A 17,596-nucleotide genomic window follows, 5' to 3' on the forward strand; every position below is an offset into this window, starting at 1 on the left:
TGCTGTTCTTAGGCTTGTTAACTTGCCCTTTTTGCTTCCAGTAATGGTTATTTTGACCAAACACATTTTAATTTCATTAGACCATACACCACATGTCTCAAAAATGATTGCATTGGCCCCGGAATTTATTTACAAACTGTGATCTGTTTTTTATCTTGGTTTAAGGTTCATGGCTGCTTCCATTATGAATGGAAGAAAGCCATGCTGGGGAAGGACACATCATACTGTGAATAATAACTCACTACTCCAGCTTCAACCAGCATTTTAACAAGCAATTTTATTTTGTTATTTGTCAAAGTAAACCAAAATTAACACCTGAAACACAGAGATTTTCTCCTACTGTAATTTGTGTGATGACAGCTCATTTTAATGCTGTTGGCTTCCTAATACGTTTTGAAACAGACTGTTGTTGGCAACTATTTTCCTAATAATTGCTGATTTATTTGTTTTTGTCATATGGTGTTTCAGAAGGACTCATTATGTTTTGGTTGTTGCTTTATATGATATTAGCCTCCATTTAACCACCTGCCAATCCATTGTCCTTCGGCGGGCTTAAGGAGCCAATAAATTGTGACCGATCCGCACTTTTAAGAGTTGTAAATTAATTTAGAAGCTTAAAAAGAGAGGGATTTAAAATCACACCTTTTTCAAACAGTTTAAAGTTATTATAAGTTTTAAGCTCTTGCTTTGGTCATTCATTATCCTAGTATTTAACAAGTAGAAATCTTTAGTAGGGTAGTCTTAATTTACATAAAAAAAATTGTAATGTTAAACTTATGGAAAACATAAATGTTATGGGTAAGTTTTTTTTTGTCTTCTGTCTGACTTTTTCTAGAAAGACAGGGTTTACTGTACAGTTTCATCAATTCATACGCAGCATAAGGCTCCTTTGTAACTGCTTTGACAACCAATGAGTCAAAGTAATTTACTGGAAACTACTTATAGTGTAATGTTGGTATATGAGTCTGGTAACTAATATCTACCAGCAGAACTCACATTTCAAATGTTAGCTGGCCGATTGGGAGGTTACCATAGGTAGAAAGATTGGTTCAACACAAACCTACAAAGAAAAATGTGTTTACACCCACTCATCCTTGAAGGGTCAGTGATTCCTATCTGTGTGTGATAAACAACAATAAAACCATGATTCTTTTCAAGCTTTTTTGTATTCATGTATTTATTGAGCGTCAGTACAAGTCAGAATATAGTTATCAGTTATTTTATCTTACAGGTTAAATTAAGCTGTTTCATGTCAGAGTGCAGTGACTTTGCCACCTTTTTAAGGGGACAGACAGATCATGTTTTTTTTTTTTTTTACTGTGTGTTTTTGTTTCCTTGGTCACTAAAAGCTTTACTTCTCTAAATGGTGTGACTTTTTTCGGTCACGTGATTTCCTCTGTCTTTGCTTGTCTGTCATCTGTGGAGTTTGAGGTTTCTTGTCTTCTCCCAAGCCGCTCTCTATGTGCGTTATTGTTGGTTTGCGGACTGTGAGGTTGGTGCACACATCTTGCAGCAGCTGCCGTTCTCCCAGCTGCACCTGTTCCTGCCTCATCACCCAGGCGTTGATGGACTCTATGCCTTACAAGGTCCCACCCTGACACAGGCGGTCTGCCCCAGCAGGGCTCTAACTGACACAAAAACACAGCTCTCACACACACTCATGTGCCATGTGGTGTAAACCCAGGCTTATATTTATCCCAAACTGTCACCCACTTAAACTCTAAGAGTTTTAAGAGGAAATCATTGATACGAAGGTTTTAATCTGTTTCTTGATACTAAAAGACATTAAACAACAGCTGTGCTTTTCTTTATTATTTCCCATCTGTTAACACAGTAATAAACTACTTCCAGGATACTCTGAATTTTTGCAACTTGGAAAACCATAACCTCTTTGTTTTAAGAATACACACAGAAGACTGACTTTTTTATTTTACTCTATTAAAGCTCCACCTTTGAGGTAAATTTCTCAAATAGCTCAAGTTTGGAGGCCAAAATGAAACTCCGACCTGGCATGGGAGGAAGAAGTATGTGAGCACTTAGTGTAGGAGGCCCATAAAAATGAGTTATCTGCCCATGTCTGTAACATTAAGAGGAATTTGTTAATAGAAGAAAATGGGAGGCTGACCCACTCCTTAGCTTTTACCATAAAAACAATGTTACCAATTCCTATTTAAAGGAAGTAAAAATGCATTGTGCTACTGATACCTTCTTCGTATGAGTTAATGGATAGTCTATGGCTTCAAACCAGGATATCCTAGGCTTCCTAGCTAAAAGATAAGCTTCTAAAACGTGTTTTGTCTCAGTTCCAACTGAATGCACATCTGAATACATTTTTTATTAGCATAAATTTAACTGGGCAGAACTGTTCAAACAAAAAAAGGACAGACAACTATTCACAGCATAAAAAGAACTACAACAAGACACGCTTTCCAAAAAAGGGAACAAATGATAAATCACAACATGGAAAAACTGTGTTGAAAAACTCAGAGCAAAGAGAAATATTGAAGAAACTGCAGCAATATCATGGGGAGCTGAGTGAACTTCAGCATGGGGTAATCAGAAAAGCATGATGCAACTTCCAGTATTTAACGCTTTCGACTGATCAGCAGCTCCTTTGGAATACTTAGAATGATTTTTTATCATCTATAAATAGTTGATGAACAATTGCGAAAAACCTCAAAGGAGGCTTGAACTGCGCTGGGGATGTTATTTTACCAAACTAGAACGCTTTTTTAAATAATTTGTCGAAGTTACTATAAGAAACCCAGTCTTATCCTGCTCTAAAAACATTCCAAAAGACACAAAGTCTCACAGAAGTATTCATAACCTCTTACATTTTTCATAGCTCTTGACAACCCAAACCAGTATTTTATTCCAATTTAACATCTCAGACCAAAAAAAGGAGCATTTTGGAAGTTAAAGGAAATAATGCATGGTTTATAGTTCTTTTTACCAACATGAATCTGAAATGTGTGGTCTGTAAATACGTTTCCCCTATACCAATATATAATAATCTGTATATTTACCTTTTGAAGTCACTGTAATAGTAAATACAGCCAACCTGTGCAGTATCAAATCTCAGTATAATACAAAGGCACATATGACTTAATATTAAAGCCATTTTCCTCATTCTAAAACATTAGGCAACATCGTTTTTTTTTTTTTTTTTTAAACACTATTCCATTAGATCACATTTAAACTTGTGGTAAACATAGTTTAAAAACATTTAAGGACTGTAAGTAGCCTACATCTACAAGTCCCAAGAGGAAAGTTGCTTATGCATAGCTTGATTACGTCATACTGTAGGGCCCTCATGACATTGAAGCAGTGTCTCCTAGTGCTGTTTGCTTTGCCAACTTTTAAACCCACTAATCCTGTCTGAGTTTTGGACCACACATATACACGCGCACACACACACACTCACACATCCACACGCCGTCACGCACAAACACCTACTGACATTCATCGTTCATCAGGTATCACATTGTGTGCGTGTTGCCCCTCACCATGTGTGGCTCATAGTAATCTTATGTACACTTCCTGTGGCAGTGTTTATGCAGGGTCTTATGATCCATCACTGTAATATATGCCCTCTGAAGTCTAAGTCCCTGCTCCAGGACCCCTAGCTGTATCATGCAGAGGTTTACAATGCTCCCAGTTAACCAGATCATCCATCACTTTTCATAAAAGCTGTGTTTGGGTTCGCCTGGGAGACGAGCAGGTGATATCAATAAAATAAAGAGAATATGGTGGCTTCACAAACGCTGTGACTGTCATGCAGCACACTGTTTCTTTCCAGCCCCTTTCTTCTTTAGTTTACTGTAAGGCTGACTTGCAAATCCTTAGCCTCTGTTGTAAATAAGACACTTGAGAACAGGGTATTAAAAGATGCTCTTTGAGATTGGATGATAAAAGAAGGCTCCCAGTATGATGTCCGGAATACAACAGTAGGTGAGGCGAAAACAAGAAGGGAAAAAGAGGACAAGAGAACGGGAGCATCCAGCTGGCTCTGTTCATAATGAGAGGCACCCTCTTCTGTGTGTGTGGGGGTGAGTGTGTGTGTGTGTGTGTGTGTGTGTGAGAGACGAAAAAAAGACAGCAAGGCAGCAGAGAGACGAGGCAGACAGGAGGGTTTTAAAGTTGGTTTCACATTAACTTTTCAGTAGATGTGGGACTGACACAACCCTCTGGGTCTCCACTCTGCTCCTGCTGCAGACTTTGGATGCTTTTCCACACACATTGTACTTAGCAAGAGCTTTTTTAGAGGGCTTAGGACGCTCATAAATATCCCATGCATTATAGATGTACTGTAAGACTGTGTATGTGTATGTTTACATTTGATTTGGGTGTGTACAGGTCACAGTCTGACCATCTTGTTCCCATCTGTCTCTCTAGCCGGTCAAACACACCTCACACACACTTTCCCTCTCTTTGGCAAAATCCGATTATAAGGTCTGCATCAGCTAACGAGGCCCCTCGCTCACCCACCCCTCTGTACCCTCCACTAACCCCCACTGCTTCTCATTTCTTTCTCTCTCAGTCACACACAAACTGAGTCATCAGCCTGTTTCTGTAAATACACAAATACTGGAACACACAGCCACATGCTGCTTCAGGCTCGGATTGGATGGAGGATTCCCTAATTATTCTTTAATTGCCCGTCTCTGTCTGTCCAGCTGCCCTGTGTGCATAAAACAGAGAGCGGCGGCCTGATTGATCACTCTGGACTCAACATATTGAGAATGACACCAAAAGATGCACCCGACAGGGAGAAAAAAAGCAAGGGGGAAACAGGAAATAAAATCAATGAGCAGCGATTTTGGCAAAAGAAGCAGGATGTGGTGCAGATGGACTCTGTTGATTTATATTTTCATGCCTTATTATTCCCTCCTACCAAACGTCAGAACAACCTAATCATTAGTGGAGTTTTTTTCCCTGTGAATTATGCAAACAGTCTAACACTTAATTTCTTCTTTCTTAACAGCTTTACACCATTACTCAGAAAAATAAAAAAATAATGGTTTTAATAGTTCTGAAAGTGAGAGTAAAGGATTTGTTGTTTTGCTATTTGCACCTGTATTTAAAACATGTAAATAATGTGTGATGCAAGAATGAGACAAAGATGTTACTATTTTTCCTCCACAGTTGAAATGGAACAGCTTGCTTATTGTGAACTGCATGGCTACAAATGAACTGTCAGATGACGCAATACAAATTTTATCAAAATAATCTATTATAATCTGTAAAGCAGCTTTACCTTTGCTTTGGAAAATACTGCATCTACCTTTTTTTCTCTGTGAGTTATTGTTATCGGAGGAGTCTTATTTCCCCTTATTGCATCAATTCTTTCGATTTTTCTGCTAGTCCTTTATTTATTTAAGATACTTTCAATTCATTCTGCTCATGTGGAAGCAGTAAAGCCTAAAGCACAAAAACGTCAGAACAAAGTGTCCCAGTCTAAGTTCTCTGTGATGGCTTAAGTACCAGGGAGGGATAAAAGAAAATGTCTTTTGCTGGCATGGTTGAGCAGTATCCAGTCTTTTAGTCACTATGGTTTGTACAAATGCTTATTAAGGCGTGTTTGTTATTTTCTCACTGTGTGTAAATTAGAATTTTTTATTTATTTAGAAATTTGTAACTTTATTTAAAAATGCAGTTCAATCCAATTTCTTTGATTTCTCAGTACATGTTTAGGTAGTGATACAGCAATAAAAATGTTATCAAATTTTTGACCTGCCCCTGTGAATTTTAGAATAACCCTAACTTCTTTAAATCCTCTAATGTAGGAAGATATACCAACAGTGTTCAAAAGATTTTTGCCACCCTTCCTGCTTTGACAGCCCTTTAAATATTTACATTTGAAGCAGAGGCAACATCTTGCTAAAAAAAAGACTTTAGATTTAGCTATCACAGCTATCACATCTAGCTTACTAAAATCACAGCGTTTTTATATTTTACAAAAAGTTCATACTTACCATGAATATCACAAATTTTGCCTACATTTGTAAAACCTCATAAATCTTGATAGACAGAGTTTATTTAATAAAATGAAATAAAGTGACTTTGATGTACTTGATTTATCCTTCCTTGTCCATGCTGAAAGTCCTGCTCTCTCTAACTTTCTTGCAGACGGGAGGAGTAATATATATAAATGGAAAATGTATAGGATAGTCTTCCCCTTTAAATAACTTCTTAAATCCTTCCTGCCTCATTTTCCTAACTGAAAACGGCCTGCTATAACTCAATACTCAATAACAACGTGCACATATAGTAGTGGAGTGTTGTTTGTGTGACCAATAGAAGCCGGTGAAAAAATAAAGATTTGAACTATAAAGAAATAAAGATGGGGACTTTTTACATACAGGTCATTCAACCATCAGGACTAATCGTGTAATAAAATTAGCCGATTCCTGCTGATTTTATCCCACCTAAAGATTTTTTTTTTGTCTTTCAGGTCCAGGCTGTTGAGACAAAAGAGTTCTAAGCTCTAAGGCCCAATCAGATAGTTTTTTTTTTACAGTCAGTTGTAGGTCAGCAGGTGTTATATTGCACTTCTATGGGCAGCCCTTCTACTAATTTTTATATTTTGTCCAACTGTCTCTTCTAGACTGTTTGCGATTAAAATACACTAGGTAGCAATATTGTCTTCTGCCATGTGCACTTTTCTTTTTCTGTTGTTTTATTTCATTATTTTTTTTTACATTAGCTAATGCTGAAGAGAAAATACACCAGAGCTATACAGAAAGTATACTTGACTATTACAAATGCAACTGTACAATTTGAACTTGTATGTCCACCTTGTGCATTAATTAAAGGAGAACATTTTAAAATATATAGCTAGATATTTTCTGTTTTTGTATAGACTGAGGTAGGATCAAATGTAAAATTGTCATTCCATGTAGGACAAGTTTCAGCAAATAAAATACAACATGAAAACTGCTTTAAAAACAAAAGTTAAAGTTGTTAATTTTGAATAAAGAGTTTCTCTCTTTAGGTGAAACCCAGAGCAAAGAAAGCCATAAGCCCAATTATCTCACCAAGTAAAGAGTTAAACTTTTTGTCTGTGTGCCAGAAAGTCAATTGTTTTAATGTTGTGTATGTGACAATGTGTATTTTTCCCATGTAGCACTCAGAGGGACACTTAAACCCTTAGGGATTTTGCAAAGCTCTGGGCTTCATTTACTCAAACATTCCTGTTCGTTTAGTTGGATGGCCAGCTGTTTGTTTTGGCGTAAAAAGAAAGAATATTTTTAGCATCTTTTCCCCTTCCCAAACATAGTCCATTAGTATCACAGAAGACTTTAGAAGGAATAATTTTTTAAGAGTGAAAAAATAGGGAATCTGGATTAAAAGTATAGACTAGGGAAGTAATTAAAATAATCAAGCTAAGTTAGTTAGAGATTGAAATGTTGCAGTAAGACATGGGATCATTTCTTCAAATGTCAACATATCACTGATCTGACCAGCTTTGTTGTTTGTGAATTGCAGCCTTTAACTAAACTGGGATGTGTCTTTGTAATAAGCTCAGTTAAAATAGAGTTGACTATGGACACCACACCCTATTATCTCCTCCCATTTGTTTTTACACCCTGAGTCTTCCATCCCATTCTCTCAGACTGATAACAAGACATCCACCACTCAGCTCCTATCATCTCTCTGTTGTCATTTTCTGAAAACTCTCTTTCATCTTCCTCATCTCCATTTCTCTCCCTTCTTAATAAAACTACCCTGTCAAACAGCTACGGTTCCCAAAAGTCTATATTCTCTCCACTCTTGGCAGATTTTCACAACCAATAAATTATTCAGAAGTGGATTTTGTAGTCTAGAAATTGATGCCATGATTAATTTATGTGATCATACAGAATATATGGTCTATCTATTTTATTAGCTGTGCCTGCAGTTTAAACATTAACTGATATTTTCTTGTTTTTTTTTATATGGGTGTTTTTGCAGTATTTCAGATAAGCTATTTGGCTGGAATTAATTAAACAGGATTTACTTCCGAAAAACTACTGAAATATAGCTTGATTTAACATCAAACTTTAAAAATGCTATCAGTTTCCTTCAGCTTTAAGCCAGCCTTTCAAAATACTTGCAAACTCATGAATTGTGTTTGCGGGAATATATCCTAATTTCTTCCTGCAGATCTCCATAATAACATGTTAACCTGTTTCTCATTTGTCTGTTTGGAGAATAGGTTAGTTCTATAGGTGTATATACCAGAAGTTTAGAAAGCTATAGTGTTTTCTTTCCCTGGAGAAACTTGCTAAGGCCCATTCTGTTCGTCAGCTGCAGAGTCTTGCATAGAAATCTAGGACACTGCGTGCATCCTAATGTCAGTTGAAATGGGAACACACTACTCCCAAGGGTTACATCTCTTCTCCCGGGGTACCTTAACAGTGTGAATGTTCTTTTCCATGTTTTCTCTATTTGTAGATAATAGCTCTCGTGGTCCTCTGTAGATAATAGCTCTCAGTGTTTTTCATTTCCTAAAGGCTTAGGAATGGCATTGTGACTGTATCCTAACTGATAGATGTCCATGCCTTTTTTGTTTTTTTTGTTTTTTTTGAAGATCATTAAATCACGGTATGATTGGTTGCTATTTGAGAATCTATCTTTACTTTATGTTGTCAAACGGGTTCTGTTTTAAATAAATCTTTGAATATGATGTACAAGCAATAAAAAGCTAGGTGTTCTGTCAGTGGTTAGTGAAATTTAACTCAACTTTCCAAATAGTATGATTTTGATAAAACTGAATGATGCTCTGACAATGACTATTTATTTCACTATTAGTCTGATACAATATTGTATTCATGAATGTGTTGTTTTCATGGGCTTAGTGGAAAACCCTTATCTTAAACACAAAAAAAGAGTATCAAATTGTGTGAAACTGATCTGTATGATGTATTTTACTGAGTGTATTGAGTTATTACATGTGTTATTTTGAGCTTTATATCTTTATGTATGTGGGGGCAGTTTTTAAATCTTTTTTTGTTTGTTTTTTTCCAGTTTGCAGTGGAGTTATAAATGTTGAAGTAAACCCCAAGGTGGAGGTGAATGGAGGGGAAACAGCCAAACTGCCCTGTCGCTTTTCTGGTACAAACTTAAACGATGTTATTGTTCAGTGGTTCATGGTAAGTAGATTTTCCATTAAATCATATAATGATCTTCAGTTGAGGATTCTAAAGAGAAAAACACATTATCAAAAATTCTCCAAATTTTTAATTTAGGAGAAAGATGGACAAAGAACACGAGTGGCTTATCGTACAAAGCTTGGAGCGGAATCGATTGATCCTGATACTCCCATTTCGAAACGAGCCAGTTTTTCTGGGGACCTTACCTTGACCATCAAGTCTGTAAAAATCTCTGACCAGCTTACCTACTACTGCGAAGTCAATGCTGGAAAGGAAGCTAATGAAAATGCCACTAGGCTTGAAGTGTTTGGTACGTAGACCATTGCTCTTTGATCTCCTATATTTTGCACATCAGAAACACACACAATTTGTCTTTCATGTCAAAATGAATTTATCCCTTGAGATGTTTGTGTCACTTTCAAAAAGGCTTCAAGAATGTTATCTGTCATCTCATTGAATATTTTTGAATATTTTTCTGTATAAATAAGCTCAGTCACATTGAATGCTTGTTGAGTTGATATCACAAATGTATGCATTAACAAAACACTTAATTCTCTTAAATGCAATAGAATGATATTTGTTGCAATAGTCTGCAGCTTTCAAGAACAAAAATATAAACACATTTTTTTTTTTTTATGTATTAAAGAGTCTTTAGGTTTCTCTGATCCCTAAGGCTACCAGAATCCTTTGACATGTTCCTCAGAGGTCAATTAACCACAATTTGTGACTGCAGGCATAATTGATAAATAGTTCAATCATACTTGTCAGGTCTCATATATCGCTTCCTAATACAAGTCAAAACGCATCACCATCATCCAGATGGCTGACCCTGGTCCACGCTGGTGTTTTCTTTCACTTCTCATGATACTTGCATCTTGTATCAGACTCTCAGTTTTTACTTGCAGGAGAGATTTTCATTCTACTAACAAAAAAAGCATGCTGTCATGCAGCTTTTTAATAAAGGGAAATTGTAATGAATTCTCTCTATGCATACTATCAGAATAAGTAGTTATGTCATTTTCAACCACAGTTTTTCAGTTTGGCATTGGATATGAGATCATGGGAGTGTAATATTGCTCCAACCCAGGATTTTTTAATTTAAATCTAAATGCGGAGTTGATGTTTATTTATTCATATTTTGCCGTGCTTTGTTTGATCTGATCCAAAGTCAGATCAAATCTCGACACTAGTGCCTGCTCTGTGCACTCTCATGTCAGTCAAACTGGCTCTAGATCTATTCCATGCATTCTGTTGAAAAACGGAAGCCCATGAAACCGCAGACCCTTCATGTCAAATTTGATCACTCAAATTGAAAACTCTTTACTCGGGCTGCTGAAGAAGCACTATCAACCAGCGAAAGGCAAGTGTAGTAATATGAACTTTGTATGTAGCAAAACCCAGGCTGAAGTTAGCAGTAAAACTTGAATGCAGACCTGTCCTAGTTAGTTATATTTATCCCTGCAAGAAATTAGATTAAGGTAGGTGTCATGAACCTTGTGCTGCAAGCTCTATTGTCCCAAGATCTGAGTTTTCACTCTCACAACAAATCCATCTTAAAAGACTCTCGCTAATACGTCCCTCTCGTAACAAACATTGGGTCTGTGCAATGACATGCCAACAATGTTTTTTTTAAGTTCCTCACTAAAACAGAGGGTGGCAGCAGTGACTATTGACAGCCTCAACATCAGACTCAAAAGTTCAGGAGGTATTCTATTGAATAAAATAAAAAAAATGCAAGACAATGGAATATTGTTGGTTTGTAGCAGGTTGAATAGAAAACTTACTTTTCAGCAGAGGTGTCACTCATGCCAAATTTGGTAATGATCCAAATATGTCGGATATGTTCAATCTGCTTCGATTTTTTTTCTGCCTTCAGTTTCAGGGTTTTTTACTGGTAAACATTCTGATACTTTTGCAAAGTTTTAATTTAGCTAAAATAAAGAAAATGTTATGCAAATGCTGCTTCAACAACAAGTTAATACAATTAGATAAATAGAAAATTGGTTCAGCTTGAAGTAAGCTTTTGAGTAGAGGTTGATCATTTAAAAAAAAAAAACATATTTTAAGTTGGTAGTTTTAAACTTTAATGTATTTCACTGTTCCTCTCTGCAGATTAAATATATTTTTTTTCCTTCTCTTACTAAATGGTGTTAATTTACAAGATATCATAACAACCATGAAACAGAATTGAAGCCCCTCAATATTTCTAGAACTGTTAGTTTATATGTAGCAGGGCAAAGATGATGAGACAAGTCCCACTCTTATTGTCCAGCTTATAAACAGTTCTAGAGGAAATCTGAAACTGCATACAACAGAAAAACAACTCCCAGTTTTCCTTTCATTTGGACTGCCACTTTGTTTGGAGAACACTTAAGAGAATAGAGGCCCTTCACCATGGAGCTAAAGAAGACAAGCTCCCTCTGGAGGTCTTAGTCTCTAAAACACCACAACAAAACACTGGGTTAGGTTAAGGTGCGAAGGACAAAGAACCGATTGGAATCGTAGCTCTCAGTGAAACATTGAAAAAAGGGAAGAAACACCCATTTACTGTTTATTTTCATGCCCAGTTGGCAGCTGCAGGAGAAGATAAGATGATTTTGAACAACTGAGCTTGGGAATAAGGCAGAGAAACAAAAGGGAACACACCTGTGGCTAAATGTGAATGTTTATATGAAACATGGAGTAGAAAATGTGACTCTTTAAAACTTTAACCGTTGTCTGTCATATGAAGCAGGTCACTAAGGAAGTTATTTACTACAAGATGTGATTAGGGCATTGTCTTGAATTGCAAAATGTGAAAAGTCAGTGAGTGTATTTGCTTACAGTCGCATTGCTTAATGCTTAATATTTTTTCCCCCTGAGCAGTTACTCCCCAGAAGCCAGAAATCAAAAAACCCTCTTCTCAGGCCATCTCAGTGAATCAAGGCAGTAGCTCAGAGGTTTGTATTTCTTTAATGTGTTGCTTGTTTGATTTGGAGATGCACCTTTTATGTTATCCTGTTTTTTTATTTAATAAAACTTTGACCTGTTGAACATTTATATCGTTGACCTGAGTGATGTCAGGATGTAAACAGTTTTTTACTAATTCCATAGACAAAAAAAGACACACGAGAGCACATTTTGAAGAGTCTTGACCTCATTATCAATGAGGTGAATAAATATGACTAGTTTTCCTTAACCACAGGAGCTTTTTCCACTGACAGATCAGTCTGGTTTTGGACCCAAATGTAATTTTATCTAGACTTGGCGAGCTAACAGATACTAATAGAAAACTGTGTTTTATCTTTCAGACTATTTTTAACATTTTACTTTAGGCATTTCCACACTGCCCAGATTTTATGGCTTTAGTTGCCTTATGGCAGCTTTTAATTGAGGGCAAAGAAGGCTCCACTAGATTATGCTTGGGCTTAGGTCACTGACACACACACACACCCATAGACAGAGAATTCATCAAGAAGAAGACAAAGGGCTAGTTTTCCAAGTGATACTGTTAATGAGCTTTTATGGTTAATTTCATAGCAGTCTTGAAGAAAAAAAGGATAGAAAAGGATAGCCTGTTAGATAGGCTTCCTTAGTCTTCTAAAAAGTCTGGGAAGGTATGAGTAAAAATAAAGCTGAGTCTGGACAATGGTTGCTCTTCCTTATTTAACATTATTTTTGTTGTGTTTGCCACATCTTGTGCATATACTAAAATCAAATCCATTGAATGCAAATTAATTTAAAAGAAGTTAGGAATTGTTCAGTATAGGTCACTGAACATTTATGACAAATCACAGAGTGGCGTAAATGTAAAAATTAGTATTATCTATGTGAGTCCAGATGCCTCAAAATCAGTCAAACAACATTTAAATTAGACTTAATGACTTATACATTACTAAAGAGTCTAAGTGAGCTTTTCTTTATGAATTGTGGAACTAACAGACCTGTAGGCTATGTTATCAAACAATTTTAAGGTTATCTGAAAGAGTTTTAAAATTGCAGCACAAAATAGATTTATAAGTGTAGGAAAAGGCTTGTGGTGATAAATATGTAGTAAAGCTTCAAAGTCTAGCTCTTTGTAATAGGTTTTAGAATAAAGATCAGACAAAACTCAGTATGTTTGAATGGCCTTTTACAGCTTCTGTGCATCCTCAAGCTATGCTTTCGATCTGTTTAAATACCATCCCTTGAGCGTGGGGCCCTTTCTTATTGGAAAAAGATCAGATTTTCACATTTCAAACAGTCTCTCATCAGTCATAGTTGGACAAGCTAAAAAACTACAAAATCTAATCAGTAGTTAATGTTTTAGGTCAGTTCTAGTGCATTCCTATTTTAGTTTTATCATAAATTATTTGTGCTTTCTGTTTTTTCCACTTGAACCAGATCGGCACCTGCAACACAATGAATGGATTCCCTGCTCCAAGGATCATCTGGTTCAAAGACGATAAGCCTCTCCCCGAGGTCAAGAATTCATCCGAGAGTATGTTTCCTAGTTATAATAGGGCTTGTTACTGCTTTTTAAACAGTTTTCTATTCATTTAATAATATGTTGTTGTGTCCTCTGATAGACACCTACATGGTTCCCTCTACGGTGAAAGAGGCTTCGGGTCTGTACACCATAAAGAGCATCCTGTATATGAAGCCCACAAAGGCTGACAAGGACTCTAAGTTTCATTGTACTGTGGAATACAGCTTGGCTGGATCACAGAACAAGAACCTCCAGATGACCTCCGACCCCATGAAAATTGAACTTCACTGTGAGTGAGATCAAAACGGTTGGGTGATTACAGAATATTAATGTGTGTTTTTTTCGAAATGTAGCTTTACAGGTTTACCTAAAATATTGCACATGAATCAGAACCTAAAGACACAGAAAAAACTGAACAAATATGAAATCTTGAATGCATTCCTCCTGTTAGGTATAGCATAACAGTGCAGATTTAACTACTACAGCATAATTTTTTACCTCTTCCACATTTGCTCCTCCTCTTCTAGATCCTTCTGAAAAAACAATGATTGGTCTTTTAAATGCTACAAAGGTGAAAGAGGGGGATGATGTCACTATAAAATGCGAGACCGATGGAAACCCACAGCCGTTAATAGAGATTTCTAAAGATGTAAGTGACATAATGTTTTACCTACAAACCTAATGTGATGTTTGGCATTTTTTATCAGCAAGCATTCACATGTCTTATTCCATTTACAGGGAAAAATCATCGGTAACAATGGTCTTCTGACACTGAAATCTGTCAAACGTACTGATTCTGGTAAATACATGTGCAAAGCTACAGACTTTGATCAGTTGGACTTAGACCTAGAAGCTGAAATGGACCTCGTTGTCAACTGTAAGTAAGAAACAGGCACACACCCATTCCCTAACAATACCTAACCTGCCCTCAGTTGTAGGTCAAACACCCAATACCTCTCTATCTCTTGCAGGGCCTTTTTATTGAGTTCCCTTCATTTCTAACATATTTCTACAGCCTACCCTTACCCTAACCTAACCAGCATGGGTTCATCACCACAACCTAAACTCAATTCACACCTTAGTCCTAAAAGTGTTCCCTGACCCTAAAAGAACAATTTGTTTTGTGGGGTCCAGGCATCAGGTCCCACAGATGCGCTTATTCCAAAAAATGGGCCCCAAAATTTATCAGATACAAGAACCCACACATGTTGTGTCACACTATCATTATTGTGACTTTCCATTCACTTCTGTTCATATTGTAAATGTAAATGAAATGTAAATCCTTATATGTGCCACAATGGAGAAATCTACTCTCTGCATTTTAACCCATTCTCTTGGGGAGCAGTAGGCTACCATTGTGTGACACCCGGGGAGCAATCGGGGGTTAAGAGTTTTGCTCAGCAAACCAGAGTGCTGGCTGTGGTTATTGAACCAGGTACTTGCAAACCTTCTCAGAGAGCTCTGCTCTAACCACTAAGCCAGCACTCCCCCAATATTGCATTTATTACTAACCATTACCAACACATACCTAACCCTTAAGCTCTGAACACACCAAACATGATTTTGCCTTCGATTACCGAGGTCATGGCAATTAGCGCTCATGGAGACTGATCACACATGACACAATTTTTTGCAAGGGTCTTGCATAGCATAGAATGGAACATTACAAAGTAAAACACATCCGCTTTGATGGAAAATTAAAAAATAAGATCTTTCGATTGCGAAGGATAGCAGTCAGGGTGTACAGCACGCGAGGCAGGCTTGGGCTTAAACTATCAATAAAACATGAAAAAAATAAACAAAACAAAAAAACAGAGTACTTTAACCATAATAGGAGCAAAATAAAAAGACTTCAACAAACTCTACATGTTGCTCTGTGAACTTTCACTCCCTCACCCTGGACCTGAACCATGCCACAGTTATTTTTTTTGTGTGCTTTTTCTTTAAACCTAATTCCCATTATAGTTTGTATGTATCAAAGTCCTCCTGTTCTTGTTTAAGAGAATGCTGGGCAGGCTGGTGATGAATTGCGGCTTTGATTTGTAGTTGCACTGGCTAGTCTTCCTTTTTTTTTGTAAATTATCTCATCCAGTCAAATGTCGGACATTGTTTCAATCTGAGGGGTACGGATTCAAAAGGGGGGTGGGAGGGAGGAATGAGCTTAGATCAGGATCTGATACCCTATCATATCGAAGATTAAAAGTTGCATGCAACCAGTGTCACCCGGGCTTAAATCTAACCTAAACTAATTGCTCACATTAATCCTCAACCGGACCCCCACCCCAAGGAGAGAACTTTTCCTCATGGGGACCAGTTGCTGGTACAAGTACCTTTAAGCCCTAAATATGTAGCATATTTCTGAAAAATTGTCCCCACAGGGTAACATAAACATGGCTACAAACATGCACACAGACACCCATAAAATGCAGTATGAATAACTGACTGTTTATGGAATTTCACGTTCACAATAAATCCTTTGTTTTATTATTATTATTATTATTTTTTTATCTAAGTCTTAAATTCTGAAATAAAAAGGTTAGCATGAAATTAATTCTAATGGAATCCATTCAGGGGGCAAATAACTGCTCCACTTTTTCACAGTTCATCTGCTTCTTTAATGCTGTCCAGACCATAGTGTCTAATTTGATCTTATCAAACCCATTAAGCATTGATAACCTTGACAAAGTCTAAACTTAGGTTTTAGATTTGAATTCAGAGTGAGCGTAAGATTCAATATTCAGTTATGTACTGGGATTCCTGAAGTCTTATTACATGGCTGTTAAATGGATGAGTGGCTGTTTGATTTTCAGATTTCTCCTTACCTCTTCTATAGTAAGTCTGAGGCTTCCATGTGTCTCCATCCATGTTGCTCAGGGACTGTCTGTTTTCTTTTCTTCAGACCTTGAGCCGATAAGTGTGACTCCCGCTGGGAATCAAGTCGTCATGTTGGGAGAGAAGAAGGAGTGGCAGTGTAAGACCAAGGCATCTGAAGCTCACACTGTTCAATGGAAAAAGGTAAATTGAATGACTTTTATTTTTTGATGAAGGAAGTACAAAATATTTTTTATGTCACTGTTTTTAGAACTTGAATAGTCAAAGAGTCAGATGTTTTTCAGAAGACTGAAAAATTATAAAAATCTATTTTATTTTTTTTTATTTTTACAGTAGCTGTTGCATATTGAATACCTGAATATATATACATTGGATAAATCATCCTAAGATCTCAGTTTACTGTTTTCATATGTTATATATTTTTATCCAGAAAACAATAGAAACACATTGCGTTCAAAATATTACTTCTTTCTAACATTTTGTTTTTTTTTATATTCAGTTTTAAATACCAACAATTAATTTTATTTGCTGTGCCAAAATACTACATTCTTTTTGCCCCTGGAATGTTCCTTGTTGTTGTGTGAAATGCTCCTGCAGAAGTATGTCTGTTGTTTCAGTTGTGTTATCTCTTGTTTTGTCTTCTGAAGTGTCATAGAACCTGTGTTGGGAATACATTGTTCTAAATTAGAAGGTTTCCTATGAGAAGAAGAGGAGAAGAATTTCAAATGAAAGGTTTATCACTGAGGATGATCCGTTATCACTACACTGTCAAAGAGTGTGTGAAGATTCCTCCCCTGCTTTCCCAGCACACCACCAAGCCTTCCAACTCAATGTTTTGTGTGCTGCTCTGATCTAGATTTTAACAGAGAAAGCAGAATAGAAAAATGAAAAGGATCATAGTTGCAGGCCAGCTAGTTTAATTACAGCGTTTCTCTGTTCCTCAGGGATCCACTGTGCTCTCTCAAGATGGCATCCTATCCATTGAAAGTGCTACATATGATAAAGCTGGAGAGTACGTGTGTATTGGAGCCGTTCCAGACGTCCCGGGACTGACAGCCGAGGCCAGTGTAAACCTGACTGTGAAAGGTAATGTTACCAAAGGATCTGTAAATATTCATCCAAACTTTGCCCATTCAGTCTGAGATAAAGTAGAAAAGTGTCTTGTTGAATCAGCAGGCTTAAA

The 17,596-nt window shown here is 36.8% G+C and overlaps 1 protein-coding gene across 6 annotated transcripts in view; it reads left to right on the top strand.

Annotated features, from left to right (window-relative positions):
- Positions 1 to 17,596, top strand: part of LOC107084913 (basal cell adhesion molecule-like) — a 70,726-nt gene that overhangs the window by 39,893 nt on the left and 13,237 nt on the right. For all 6 annotated transcript variants that reach the window (XM_015374979.1, XM_015374988.1, XM_015374998.1 and 3 more), the window contains exons 2-10: positions 9,010 to 9,134; positions 9,231 to 9,444; positions 12,000 to 12,073; positions 13,497 to 13,593; positions 13,682 to 13,870; positions 14,109 to 14,230; positions 14,320 to 14,458; positions 16,481 to 16,596; positions 17,358 to 17,499. In XM_015374979.1, the coding sequence (XP_015230465.1) occupies positions 9,010 to 9,134; positions 9,231 to 9,444; positions 12,000 to 12,073; positions 13,497 to 13,593; positions 13,682 to 13,870; positions 14,109 to 14,230; positions 14,320 to 14,458; positions 16,481 to 16,596; positions 17,358 to 17,499 (1,218 nt within the window). The remainder of the gene's footprint in view (positions 1 to 9,009; positions 9,135 to 9,230; positions 9,445 to 11,999; positions 12,074 to 13,496; positions 13,594 to 13,681; positions 13,871 to 14,108; positions 14,231 to 14,319; positions 14,459 to 16,480; positions 16,597 to 17,357; positions 17,500 to 17,596) is intronic.

The sequence above is a fragment of the Cyprinodon variegatus genome, unplaced genomic scaffold, assembly GCF_000732505.1.
Source record: "Cyprinodon variegatus isolate N-32 unplaced genomic scaffold, C_variegatus-1.0 Scaffold6, whole genome shotgun sequence".
In the NCBI taxonomy this organism is placed as follows: domain Eukaryota; kingdom Metazoa; phylum Chordata; class Actinopteri; order Cyprinodontiformes; family Cyprinodontidae; genus Cyprinodon; species Cyprinodon variegatus.